Source organism: Brassica rapa, chromosome A01 (genome assembly GCF_000309985.2).
Source record: "Brassica rapa cultivar Chiifu-401-42 chromosome A01, CAAS_Brap_v3.01, whole genome shotgun sequence".
Classification (NCBI taxonomy): Eukaryota; Viridiplantae; Streptophyta; class Magnoliopsida; order Brassicales; family Brassicaceae; genus Brassica; species Brassica rapa.
In genome coordinates this window covers 7,730,547-7,744,257 of record NC_024795.2, presented here as the reverse complement: position 1 = coordinate 7,744,257, position 13,711 = coordinate 7,730,547, and the positions used below count along the sequence as shown (strand labels likewise).

Here is a 13,711-nt window from a genome sequence, read left to right as displayed (position 1 = left end):
GGTTTTGACTAAGATTTTGTTGGTATATGTTGTTTTGATTTCACGTTGCAGGGTATCTAAAGCCACAACTCTTAGATGGTTTCTGCTTTGACTATAACAAGAGTTTGAACCATACGTTTTTATCTTTGGCATAGGTACTGAGATTTGGTTTAAAAACTTATGCTTTTGATTCTTTGGTACATATCATTCATATAACCATGCCTGTGAATTGATGTTTCAAAACAGGTTCTTGATGGGACCAATTGGAATTCCTTCTCAGCCATCATCTCTTACAGTCAATATTCTGACTCTATTTATGACTTTTGTGCAAGTTGCACAGACCAAAGGTATATGTTTGTTGTGCTATTACACTATTATGTCCATCATCAACATGGTATACCATTAGTCAACTTCAAAACATGCTTGCCAGAAGGCTCATGATGGATGCTACAATTTTAGTTTCTATGAGAGTGAAATCAAATTAACTGATCATTTTATCATAAAGACTCATGCACATGTAAAAGTTTTGTATTGGTGTTTCTTGAGCTCTATAACCATATTGTTTCATTTTCTCTGCTAGCTGACGAAGGGACTTAATTCGCAAGGCATATTCACCTTTTATTAGAAGGTGCAGAACTGTCTTCATTCAATATTTTTTTTCCTATCTGTGAACTATAATTATTTCATCTATATTTATTTAGTTTTGAGGATCTTTTTTGTGTAGGGGTTTGACTAGATAATTCAGCTAAGCTTAGAATCAACTTTTATTAGTCTCAGCCTGGAACCGGTTCGTTTTTTAGAGCTCACTACATTCATGGGAAGTGAAATACTAAACAGTATTTAAATTGTCTGCTAGACGATGAATGGACAAAATAAGTCGCAGTGCGTGTTCATTTTTGATAACAAGGTGCACAACTATCTTTCTCCAATATTTCTGTCTATGATCCATATTTATTTCTTATGTCTTTATTTTTAGTTATGACCATCATTGTTTGTAGGGAACTAAGGAAATCAGAGTTGTGTGTTGTTATACTATGTATTTGGAATTATGTTCATTGGCCTAATTTTCCATTACTCGGTAAGATTTTAATTGCGCTTTAACCTCTTTTTCTTAGCTATATTCGAGATTGGTCAGAGTTATCTAAATTGTAATGCTTTCTGTCTCAGTTCATATTCCAAGCATTTTGCAAGATGTGACTCTGCTCTTCATTCCAGAATTACCTAGATTGCTGGTATGTTTGTAGCATAGTGGACCCTTTTTAAAATGTAGTTATCTTTTTAGAAAAACATGCAAAGTGATAATTTCCATTCTGTCTAAGTGGTATTTAGGGAAAATGAGGGACTCTGAAAAGAATGTAGGGCTTCATTGCAGTTTCCCGTGTAGATGATGTTGAAGTGTCTGAATAAGCTAACACTGTCAAAGAATTGCCTACTAATCTACTCAATGTTGTACCCGAAGCTCTTTATTAGTCTTCACAAGTCATTTTAGATGGACTTCTCTCGAAATAACAATAAAAAAACTTTTTCGAATGCCCAATCACTTGAGAAACGTCAAGTGGTCCTCATGTTCATGTTATTCACTGGTGTGCCTGAAGCTGTTAATTAGTCTGATTGTATTTTTGATGACCTTTGATTAGATATTTCGTAGCTATGAAAACGGTCATGTTCTTTTGATTGTAGGTGGAAAGTGTCAATGTATTACATACGTGAGCGGCATTCTCTTTCTTGATGTTTTTCTCCATGACTCTACATAACTGAGCAGGATGAAGGAGCTCTTAAATATCTCAACGATATCAAGTTGAATAGTGTCGCAGTATCAAAAGAGTTCAAGCTTCACTTTTTCTTTTTTCAGAACCCTTACTTGAAGAACACTGTGGTGAATAAGACAAATCATATGATTGAAGAAGACGAGTCAATCCTGGAGAAGGCCATTGGGTGATCTTGCTTTTATCATGTATTTGCCATTTTTCCGTAAGAAAAATGATTTATTGATCCTTAACTATTGTATAGGATGGAGATTGAGTGGTTTCATATAGAATGTTTGGATCAGAAGGTCCTAAAAATAAGCCAAAGAAGGGATCCAAAATCACAAACTCACAAATCCCATCACTAAGACTGAAGAGAGGGGGAGTTTCTTCAAATATTTCAGTCCACCTCAAGTTCCTGATGACGAGTAGGATCTTGATGTAGACATGGTATGGCCTTCCCCAAGAGCAGTTTTACCAAGGGAAAATGGAGCATGACTATGATATCAGGTTTTGTACCTTTGTATGTTACTTTAGTTTAAGGATCTGAGTATGTGCACTGTTTATCACGTATATCAACCATTCAATAAAAAATCATCTTGCATGATGTCTCATGGTCATAGGTGAGGCTGTTTCCGCAAGCGACCTTGAGATGGATGAAGTACAATGATGATGATGAGGACGATATCAACGAAGAAGAGCATATATACAAATTCAAATTAATATGTGAAGGAAAATAAAGCAAGGACACCCCCAAAGAAAGAAGGGGAAAGAAAAGCGAAAGCATCATAGTTTTTGCCTCTGTTATTTGTTCTTTAAGAGACGAAACACACTAAAAATAAACTAATAATTGCTTTTTCTTTTCTTAGAATTATGCAGCTTGAAAATCAAGAAACGGGTTGTGATCGTTCTCATAGAATGGCTTTTAAACCACTAAAGGAGTAAAGTGAATTTTGCATGGAAAGATAATTACCATACCAACTACTGCAGTGGGGTCTCTCTGTTCTAATAAACAAAATTGCGTTAAACCGAATTAGGTACATAAATTTGGATGAACGCACAGGACTAGGATCAAAGATATTAACGTACAAGAACATATCACTGTGTGACAGACTGAGGTACGAATGTTGTTTTTCAAGTTCCTCGAAATCATATATTGGGTTGGTATGCCTAAAATGAATGATGAATGATGATTGACTGTAATAATTCCTGAAGATTGATTATGAAGTGGCATTCACATAATTACTATAGTCTTATAGTTTTGTATCAACTATCAATTCCAAAGGTATTTCGAAACTCGAGGAAAAGCGTAACCGCTAGATGTTATTTTTAGTGACAATCGTTAGATGTTTTACAACCAAAAAGGAAAAACTAAAAGCCAGTAGCAAAGAAGAAGAATTACGTTTATTTAACAAGTGACGATGAGAACGATGCCAAGAAAGAATAGCATAGGTTCCTCACTTAGTAAGAAAGAGTGAGAGATCTTATTTTTCGGTAAAGAAGCTTAACTTATTTCCGAAGAAAAAAAAGAGGATCAGGTTTTTGAGAGAAGGTCGTTTTTCTTAATTTGCAGTCATGGCCGTTATTTGGTTTGGTTTTGTTTATGTCCTCTTTTCATATGTATTGTGTTCTCATGAACTATGCCCCAGTTTGGAGGACAATACTCTTTTGTTGTTTTGGTGATATTTCGACTCAACTTTATTCTCTATCATAAAATGGTTCGGTTTAGTATTAAAAAAGTAACATATTAAAATAATTTATCAAAAACAACAATGTTAATCAATTTCATTTACTTTATTTCTGCCGAAATTTTATCAACCCCATTTAACAATTTTTTCTAGAATTTTTTTTTATTTCTTCGGTTACTTATAAAACATTTTCAAAAGGGATGTTAAGCCAAGATTGTGTAGCTGTAAACTTAGTTAGACCTATGAACTTAATTTATTAATTCAAATAAACAAATTAAGAAGCTGGTTAATATGTAGGTTTGTACTTCCTTTTGAAGACGGAAGACCTATAAACGTAAACTCAAAATTCTAAAATAACAATGTTTAAATCATTTGTAAATTTAATTATTCTAGATTAAAAATAATCAAAATAAAATAAAATTTGGAACATTACTAAAGTTTAATAACTTTCAGTTCATTGTTTTGAGCATATTATATACAATTTCTAATGAAAGAGACACAACATTTGTGATTTTTAACCATTCTAAATTCATTGAAAAAAATAATGAATAAATTAAATTAATTAAATTTTTCTACTACTTGGTATTTTATGATAGGTTATAAAGTACATTTACAAATACAAATTTGAAGTTATAAATTTAACTAAAATCATAGTAAAAATCCGGGCGTAGCCCGGAAGAGACTCTAGTTTTTTCTTAAAAGCTAATAAATCAAAATAGATTTGATGTTTGATCAATTTTTCTTTTTTACGACACCAAAAAAGAAAATCAATTAGATTTGATTAAATTCATACAGACGGTACCATATCAGTTAATAAATTCATACGGACGGCACCATATCTTTAATGGGCTAGATATGAAGAGACGTAGCCCATTAAGAGTTTGACTGAGGATTTTGTTGACGTTTTGAGACCCTATGGTCAGTGAACAGCAACCAATCAAAATCGGAGTAGGTCTTTATTATAACTCCGATCCGTAAAGCCGCGTGGTCCCTACACCTCTCTTCAACTCGTTTACAAAGAGCAGAGAGAAAGTTCTAGTCTTCTAGAGAGAGAAAGAGAGAGATCGATCATGACGCAGCAGCCGGAGAAATTCATCTTCCAAGTCGAAGAAGGCAAAGAAGGTAGCGATGGAAGACCATCCGTTGGACCTGTGTACCGAAGTGTCTACGCCAAGGACGGGTTCCCGGAGCCGATCGAAGGAATGGATAGTTGCTGGGATGTTTTCCGGTGAGATTCTCGCTCCGATCGGAGTTTGTTTTGCATGAGTCTAGTGTTCTCCGGCGAATCGTGGTTGGCTGTTGACTGATCGTGGAAACTGATCTGACTTCGATTTTTTTTTTTCTTTTGAAATTCTCAAGTAGTACGAATCATAGAGTTAATAGTTTCCATGTACTGTTTGTATGGCCTAAGGATTATTAGATCTGCGTTTAGTATTGCACTAGCTCCTCGTTGAGGTCGATCTCAAGAGCTACGTATTGTTAAAAATGTTTTTGCCTTGTTGATTTCATGCGTTTGGTTTAGTGACTAGTGAGATTGCTTTCCTTCTCGTTTGCAGGATGGCTGTTGAGAAGTATCCAAACAATCAGATGCTTGGCCGCCGTGAGATTGTAGACGGAAAGGTGTTGTCTACTCTGTTTTTTCTTTTTGGTATTTTCGGTTAAGAGATTTATTATCGATGTATTTACTTGTGTTTTTAATTGTGCTCAGCCTGGGAAGTATGTATGGCAAACGTACCAAGAAGTCTACGATATTGTCATAAAACTCGGAAATGCTCTCAGAAATTGTGGAGTTGAGGAGGTTAAGATCCATTTAAATCCTTCCTTTATCCATCTTCAGTCTAGTCATTTCCTGTTCATTCGCCGGAATGTGGTTATTCCGTTGCTTAATCTTGTGTTTGTTCATGTGGGGGAGTTTAGCAAGCAAAATGTGGTATCTATGGTGCTAATTCTCCTGAGTGGATCATAAGTATGGAGGTAATCTTGCGGCTGGATCATTGTACTATCATGGATTGTGTTTTTGGTTAGAGGATTGACAGTGCTCTTTTTTTGGTGCAGGCGTGCAATGCACATGGACTCTATTGTGTTCCTTTGTATGATACACTAGGCGCTGGTGCTGTGGAGTTCATTATTACCCATTCTGAGGTTTCAATTGTCTTTGTGGAGGAGAAGAAGATCTCTGAGGTACAGTGTTAATATATCTTCATTGTTTAAATTTATTAACTATCTATTTCTCACCACTTCCTTTTTTTGTTCTTTTTACTATTAGTTATTTAAGACATGCCCAAACGCGACAGAGTACATGAAGAGTGAGTTATTCTTATTTGTGTTTCTTCCTTTTTGGCTTTTAACATTTGTTGCTAATGATCAGTTGTGCTTGGTTATAAATACAGCCGTTGTGAGCTTTGGTGGTGTCACACGTGAACAAAAAGAAGCAGCTGAAACTTTTGGGTTGGTTATTTATGCTTGGGATGACTTTTTGAAGCTGGTATGAGACTTTTCGTTTGGTTTTTCTGAAACGTACTGATTCTGTGATATCTCTTTCCAGTGGTGAGTAGTCTAACAACTATGCTTACCATGAAAATTGGAAATATTTCTTCCAGGGCGAAGAAAAGCAGTTTGATCTTCCAATCAAGAAGAAGAGTGACATTTGCACGATTATGTATACTAGTGGAACCACTGGTGATCCAAAAGGAGTGATGATATCTAACGAAAGCATTGTTACCCTTATCGCTGGAGTGATCCGTCTACTGAAAAGCGCTAACGAAGCCGTGAGTTTCCTGCTTGCTTTCATGCAGTTGTTATGATTCATAAAGACGCTCAAATCTTCTAGTTTCCCTTGTCACTTGGCTCTTATTATAATCGATTTTCATTTGGCTGTGCAAATCAACAGTTGACTGTGAAAGATGTTTACCTTTCTTACCTTCCTCTGGCCCACATCTTTGACCGAGTTATCGAGGAGTGTTTTATCCAACATGGTGCTGCAATTGGCTTCTGGCGTGGGGTCAGTACAGCTTAAAGCTTATTATGTAAACCAGTTTTGAAAATTTTACGTTAACCTTCTATGGGTTATCTCCACAGGATGTCAAGCTGTTGATAGAAGACCTTGGCGAGCTTAAACCAACTATTTTCTGCGCTGTACCTCGTGTGCTAGATAGAGTTTACTCAGGTAAGACGTTTGAAATGCCTCATGCGTATGTATACTCAATTCCTCACCTCATTGAATTGTGCTCTAGTATCATTTGCTTATCTTAAACAACTACATTTATACCACCTAACACTCTTGCATGAAAGTATTACGAGTTGTGATGAGATATATCGAATGTGAATACTATAATTAATTCGACAAGAATACTTGTGATAAGCTTTTCAGTCTTTCTTCTTTGGTGGTTGTCTCATTTTTTATCATTATGTACAACTTAATTATTCTTCGAGACATTAATTGAATTTCATATCATTGACTTACATAATTTCTTCTCTTTGATAACTTTTCCGTGTTTTAATACGTCGACATATTATATTCAACAGGTCTTCAGCAGAAGCTTGCTGCTGGTGGATTCTTCAAAAAGTTTATGTTTGATTCTGCATTTTCCTTGTAAGTCGGACGTAACTTTGCTTATCTGTTCTCTAATCTATTAAATCTAACATATTCAAAACATCATCAGTAAATATGGACATATGAAGAAAGGACAGTCTCATGTAGAGGCCTCTCCATTATGTGACAAACTTGTATTCAGCAAGGTAGTAAAGTTCTATATTAAACTAAACTCATTAGAAAACCATCTGGAGAACCAGTCACTCTTTGTTATGAAACTTTATAGCAAATTTATCCCATTGTTTTCTCACTTAGGTTAAACAAGGGCTCGGAGGCAATGTGAGGATCATTCTATCGGGAGCTGCTCCTCTCGCTAGTCACGTAGAGTCATTTCTAAGAGTGGTGGCTTGCTGTCATGTTCTTCAAGGATACGGTACCCATTCCCAAAATTGAGTGTTACAGTATATTTGATTCCATATTAACAGAGAATGTGATTTGACTGCTTTCCTGTTGTATGATTGTTCTTTTGTAGGTCTAACCGAGAGCTGTGCTGGAACTTTCGTCTCGCTGCCGGATCGACTGGACATGCTCGGGACAGTTGGACCACCAGTGCCAAACGTGGATATACGCCTTGAATCTGTACCCGAAATGGAATATGATGCTCTTGCAAGTACTCCACGTGGTGAAATCTGCATTCGTGGAAAGACCCTTTTCTCTGGATACTACAAACGTGAAGACCTCACAAAAGAGGTTCTTATTGATGGATGGCTGCACACAGGTATTTCTTTTCCTTAACCTCTATTCAAGTAATGAAGAAGAAGAAAATCATCATCGAGTTATAAGAAACTATTTATAATATCATTTTTTGTAATCCGGTGACATCAGGTGATGTTGGGGAATGGCAACCAAATGGAAGCATGAAGATAATAGACAGGAAGAAGAATATCTTTAAACTCTCACAAGGAGAGTATGTTGCGGTCGAGAACTTGGAAAACATCTATGGTGAAGTACAAGCTGTTGATTCCGTAAGTATAGCTACCGAGTTGTTGTAAGAATATAGAAAATATCTCACTTGGGGTTTGGGAAAGATTCTCATCTGCTAATAAATCACAATCTTTCCATCAAAACTTATCAGGTGTGGGTGTACGGGAACAGCTTTGAATCCTTCCTAATCGCAGTCGCCAATCCAAACCAGCATATCCTTGAGAAATGGGCTGCAGAAAACGGTGTGAGCGGTGACTACAACGCTCTCTGTCAAAACGCAAAGGCAAAGGAATTCATCCTCGGAGAACTTGTAAAAATGGGCAAAGAGAAAAAGGTTATTCTTTCTCTTATATTTTCATCCGAGTTATGGATTCATGACTCTTTGTATCTCCTTTTTTCTAATTTATTGTAAGTTGTTGTGGTTGATATTGCAGATGAAGGGGTTCGAGATCATAAAGGCGGTTCATCTAGACCCAGTGCCATTTGACATGGAACGCGATCTTCTTACTCCCACCTACAAAAAGAAGAGGCCTCAATTGCTGAAACACTACCAGGTAAACCTATAATGCGATATAAGCGGTATTACAATTTAATGAAGTTAAGTGTTTAACACAAAGTCTCTTGCCCATTTGACAGAGCGTGATCGATGAAATGTACAAGACCACAAATGAGAGCTTAGCTTCCAGAAAGTAAATCCCTCCTCAAATATAACTCTCGGTGTCTTTTGCTTTTTCTTTGGGTCTCTCACTATGCACGACGAAGACTTTGTCAGTAGGCTCTTATATCATGTGTAAAATATTTGGATATTACATAGCATCAGATCAGAGCTGCTACACTTCGTCTTCTTTTGCTTTTTCTCTTTTCAAATCTACCTTATCTGTTGAATTACTAAGTTTAAATGTTAATCCTTTCAAACTCTTGAGCTTAAAATATACCATCTGGTGGTGGGTTTATATGGAGTTAATCCATTGGGTTTGCTGAGTTTTTTTTTACTACGTTTAATTGATTCTCCTTCTGGACGCGCGTCTAAGACCATCTACAATACTACACTAAAATTTACTCTATATTTCACTCTAAAATAGAGTAATTCTATTATAGAGTTGGATTTGCTCCAATGGTTCACTCTATAATAGAGTTACTCTATAATAGAGTGGAATATAGAGTAATCTTGTTTTTTTACTCCAAATATAGAGTGAAAAAATAAGATTACTCTATATTTTACTCTATTATAGAGTGAACCATTAGAGCAAATTCAACTCTATAATAGAGTTACTCTATTTTAGAGTGAAATATAGAGTAAATTTTAGTCTTGCATTGGAGATGCCTTAAGGCGAATTTTGTAGGGCAGGCAGACAAATTACTTCATCCTCTGATCTGTATCCACGAGTTTTAACATACTTTGAGCTCGGCTTAATCACATCTCTTTCTCTATCAACAACTGTCATCAAAAAGCTTGTTAGTCAAAAGACACCTATGAAACTCCTGGAAACAGCAGCAGAAGTCCAAAGAGCAATTCATATATAAAAAATTTCAGTACAACAACGAGTGAAGTGCCTGGAGAGAGATCAAGTTGTAATCAGTTACAGGTAAGCCGCCAAATGTAGAAGAGACAAGTTTCTGAGTGAAGCAAGAAGAGAGATTCTAGCTTCCTTAACGACCGTCTGTGACATCCACATCTTCTCCAGATTTACAAAGAGGTGGTATAATAATAATACCAGCGAATTACCCATTTTCACCGAAGATTCCTATTGGGCCGCTAGTTTACACGATATATGGCCCATTGAGACACGTACAATTCTTTCCGCTAAACGTTGTCACTTACGCACAAACTTTCACACACGTTATTCATTGCGCGCTTTATTGCTCATTAAATAAATGTAACTACTAAGTTAACAGACATCTAATCTATTCTGCAAATTTTCTCTCAAGCTAAAACTCTCTACTCATCTCTTTCATCGACAATGTGGCGGTTCTCCGTTTTGATTCTCCTCTGCTCACACCTAGCCGTCTCTTCCTCGTCCTTGGGTGATTCGGAGGCAACATGCTCCGGTATAGTCCCGTTACCGAACCGGAACGATAGGATCTCGATAACAGACTTTGGTGGCGTGGGAGATGGCAGGACGGTGAACACTAAGGCGTTTAGGGAGGCTATATATAGGATACAGCACCTGAAGAGGAGAGGAGGCACGCTTCTGTATATACCTCCGGGAGTATTTCTCACGGAGAGCTTCAATCTCACCAGCCATATGACTCTCTTCTTGGCTAAAGGCGCTGTACTCAAAGCTGTTCAGGTAATAATATTTCAACTCTAGCTTTCTTGAAATGAGTTCGATAATATAGACACTCAGTACTAGTTTGATCAGCTGCTAGAAAGTATTCCACAGTTAAGAAGTAATTTTTTTCTTTCCTCTTGACCGCTTGCTTGGATCTGAATTCTTAAAATGTAAATAACTTGATCTTTCTAATTAAGTTGTTTGTAATGATGATTATTAAAAGAAACAAGAAGATGTGGGGAACCATGCACGTGTATTAATTAATAGCTAGTTTGGGATATGGGAGTGGTTTTGGTAGGTCCGAGCATCATGGGACCGTCCGGGCTAAAACGTTATTGTATATATGCATGTGGGCAGAGTAGTGCTTTTATGTGTAGGTTTCAATAGCTGACCCCATAGGTAGCTGGCAATTTTTGTCGTAGTCAAAATGTTGGTAATATTGTATGCTCTATTAGTGTATACTTATCATATATTATAAAATAAATCTGAGGGATAAAAGTAAACAAATGTTGGTTAGAGTGTTTTTAACGTTATAGGAGTGTGGACAGTTTTGGTTTTCAACGTCGTCTAGTGGGAGTTTCACATCAACTCCGAGTAGGATGCTGCCATATATGTCAAACCTCGCATTCAGATTTTATAATTATATTCTCTGCTTAGTTTTGTCTTCAAGTGTGTGAAAACAAGAAAAACTAGTACTTGTCATTGAACTATATCTTAATGTGTGTCAGTCAGTGTGTGTGTCTTATGGCCGATTTTGAGCTTGTGCGTATTCTTTTAGTCACGGCCATTTCGTTTGGCCTGAGACATAATCAGGACAACGCAACTTCAACCCTACTTTATTCTGACTCGGATATTACATATTTATAAAAATAGTGGGTGATCACTAATATAAGTTTAAAAGAATTGCATAATGTGACTCTCAGTGAATTGTTTTGTGACCTTTTGGTATGTGTGTATTAACTTCAGGATACATGGAACTGGCCACTGATTGATCCTTTGCCATCTTATGGAAGAGGGAGGGAGTTACCAGGGGCACGTTATATGAGTTTTATTCATGGCGATGGCCTTCGTGATGTAGTCATCACTGGTGAGTTTGTGCCCTCTTATATTTACATTTATATATATATATATATAATACACACCTGAGTAGTGTAACACTTTTTGACATTACATTGCAAAACTCTATATATCCACAGGAGAAAACGGGACAATAGACGGTCAAGGTGAAGTGTGGTGGAACATGTGGCGCAGTAGAACCCTAAAGTTCACTAGACCGAATCTAATCGAGCTCAAAAACTCTAAGGAGATCATAATCTCCAATGTTGTTTTCCAGAACTCACCCTTCTGGAACATTCATCCTGTGTATTGCAGGTACATTTAGCTAGTTACTATCTTTTAGACTTTCCAAGCATAAATATAATCTTCCTCTGCTTCTAGTATTGACTATGTTCCTCGTTTTGATCTATGGCAGCGATGTTGTCATCCATCACGTTACCATTTTAGCTCCTCAAGATTCGCCCAACACTGATGGAATCGATCCAGGTTTTGTATTACCCTAAACTCTCTTTTTCAAATCAACAATAGACTACTAGATTGGTTGTTGACTTAGATACATATCAAACATGTCTACATACGAACTTAAAACATGTTTTTGTGTGCATAGTAGAGTGTAGCCCCTGGGACCGGGTGAAACATTGGTCTCGACCTTCAAATTTTGTAGAAATTATTTCTATGAATATAAGCTTTCAAATTATTATTATTTTAAATTATTAATTTTTTTAGTAAATGTTTACGAAACCAAAATTTCAGGTTTTCTTAGCTCATTTGCAAATTTGAGACTTACCGTGATTTCACAGTCGAATTTGTAATGAGGAAACTCTCGTCTGAATCAGAGATGTTTTTAAATTTTGTTGATAGATTCCAGCTCCAACGTCTGCATAGAAGACTCCTACATCTCAACAGGAGACGACCTTGTTGCAATAAAAAGCGGTTGGGACGAGTACGGAATCGCTTTTGGCCGTCCAAGCTCAAACATAACGATCCGCCGCATCACAGGATCGACCCCTTTCGCAGGTATCGCAATAGGAAGTGAAACATCAGGAGGTATCAAAAACATCGTAGCAGAACACATCAGTCTATCCAACATGGGCGTTGGAGTCAACATCAAGACAAACATTGGTCGTGGAGGATACATCAAAAACATCAGAATCTCCAACGTGTACGTCGAAAACGCTAGGTACGGGATCAAGATCGCGGGAGATACTGGAGATCACCCTGACGCTTATTATAACCCAAACGCTCTCCCAGTCGTTAAGGGAATACATATCAATAATGTTTGGGGAGTTAACGTTCGAAACGCTGGATCCATTCAAGGCCTTAAGGATTCACCTTTCACAGGTAAAGTTATATATGGTTTTTAGCGTTTACCATATCGATCATATCTTTGATTCTTGAATAACGTCAACAAACATAAATTTACAGGGATATGTTTGAGTGAGATTAATATACATGGAAGCTTGAATACGAACCGGACGTGGAAGTGTTCCGATGTTATTGGAACTTCGCTGAAGGTCAGTCCTTGGCCTTGTTCGGAGCTGAGAACTACTGGTGGATCTTATTCGTGTTCTTCCACTTTCTGAAAACTTCTGAGCAAGTTCGTTCCCCCTCGATTCGTTTATTTAAACATAATTAATCACGAATTTGCAGTTCCTCTACATTAATCTATTTATATGTTTGTACTTCTGAAAATTTCAAGTTATAAAATTAAATTATATATAACGGATACAAATAAAAATAAATAAAAAAGTTGGATGAGTGATTAAGTTTATACTAGATTTTAACCTACTCACGGATGTTTAATTTAACATTTATATAATTTAATTCTTTTTAATACAATTGAAAATATATTTTTTAAATTACCACTGTTAAATATTTGTTTAATGTATTTTGAACAAAACAATTTATAGCGAATTCGGTAGACAATCTAATTAATTAATTAGATTCGATAGCATTTTAAATTTTAAGAATATAGCATTTTAAATTTTAAGAATATGATAAAGATTTACAATACATAATATAGTAGAGTGTGATTTGGAAGTATATATATTATTGTTATTAATGTGTTAACTTAGTAAGATATACAATTATTTTAGGAATTTGATTTCTTAACAGTTTTGAATATACCACATCTATAGGAAATTTGTTAATTCTTGTTTTAATTCTATGTCCAACTTAATCCATAGGAAATATATTAAATCATTGATTTTTTTTTGTTTGAAAAAAAATGAATTAATTTACAAACTTAAACCAAATGTTTTTTAGATTATATCTAATTCATGTTAGTGATGTTCTCATCAATTATATTTTTTTTCTAATGAATTTTTAATGTTAATTCAATTAGATGTTAACACTTGATTTAAAACTTTTGGTTTTTAATATATACTAGATTTTGACCCGCGCAGACGCGCGGGTGTATATTTTGAAAAATATGTTGATATTTGTTTTTCATGT

At 35.9% G+C, this 13,711-nt stretch overlaps 2 protein-coding genes across 2 annotated transcripts; both read left to right on the top strand.

Annotated features, from left to right (window-relative positions):
• Positions 1 to 4,379: 4,379 nt before the first annotated feature.
• Positions 4,380 to 8,892, top strand: LOC103861474 (long chain acyl-CoA synthetase 4). Its single transcript, XM_009139189.3, has 18 exons — positions 4,380 to 4,640; positions 4,969 to 5,032; positions 5,121 to 5,210; positions 5,330 to 5,386; positions 5,468 to 5,593; positions 5,679 to 5,718; positions 5,803 to 5,897; positions 6,013 to 6,180; positions 6,303 to 6,413; positions 6,491 to 6,578; positions 6,938 to 7,004; positions 7,075 to 7,150; positions 7,260 to 7,377; positions 7,477 to 7,722; positions 7,830 to 7,969; positions 8,080 to 8,262; positions 8,363 to 8,482; positions 8,565 to 8,892. The coding sequence occupies exons 1-18, from the start codon at positions 4,483 to 4,485 to the stop codon at positions 8,619 to 8,621; spliced, it is 2,004 nt and encodes a 667-aa protein (XP_009137437.1). The 5' UTR covers positions 4,380 to 4,482; the 3' UTR covers positions 8,622 to 8,892.
• Positions 8,893 to 9,759: 867 nt separating this feature from the next.
• On the top strand, positions 9,760 to 13,026 carry LOC103861445 (probable polygalacturonase). Its single transcript, XM_009139154.3, has 6 exons — positions 9,760 to 10,219; positions 11,168 to 11,288; positions 11,398 to 11,572; positions 11,673 to 11,743; positions 12,119 to 12,598; positions 12,683 to 13,026. The coding sequence occupies exons 1-6, from the start codon at positions 9,890 to 9,892 to the stop codon at positions 12,838 to 12,840; spliced, it is 1,335 nt and encodes a 444-aa protein (XP_009137402.1). The 5' UTR covers positions 9,760 to 9,889; the 3' UTR covers positions 12,841 to 13,026.
• Positions 13,027 to 13,711: the final 685 nt, after the last annotated feature.

Excerpts from the sequence above, each read along its gene's own strand:
- LOC103861445 (XM_009139154.3), top strand. The coding sequence starts at position 9,890 with ATGTGGCGGTTCTCCGTTTTGATTCTCCTCTGCTCACACCTAGCCGTC. Across the intron at positions 11,289-11,397 it reads TCGTGATGTAGTCATCACTG|GAGAAAACGGGACAATAGAC; the intron begins GTGAGTTTGTGC and ends ATATATCCACAG. Across the intron at positions 11,744-12,118 it reads CACTGATGGAATCGATCCAG|ATTCCAGCTCCAACGTCTGC; the intron begins GTTTTGTATTAC and ends TTTTGTTGATAG.
- LOC103861474 (XM_009139189.3), top strand. The coding sequence starts at position 4,483 with ATGACGCAGCAGCCGGAGAAATTCATCTTCCAAGTCGAAGAAGGCAAA. Across the intron at positions 5,898-6,012 it reads GGGATGACTTTTTGAAGCTG|GGCGAAGAAAAGCAGTTTGA; the intron begins GTATGAGACTTT and ends TATTTCTTCCAG. Across the intron at positions 7,378-7,476 it reads TCATGTTCTTCAAGGATACG|GTCTAACCGAGAGCTGTGCT; the intron begins GTACCCATTCCC and ends GTTCTTTTGTAG.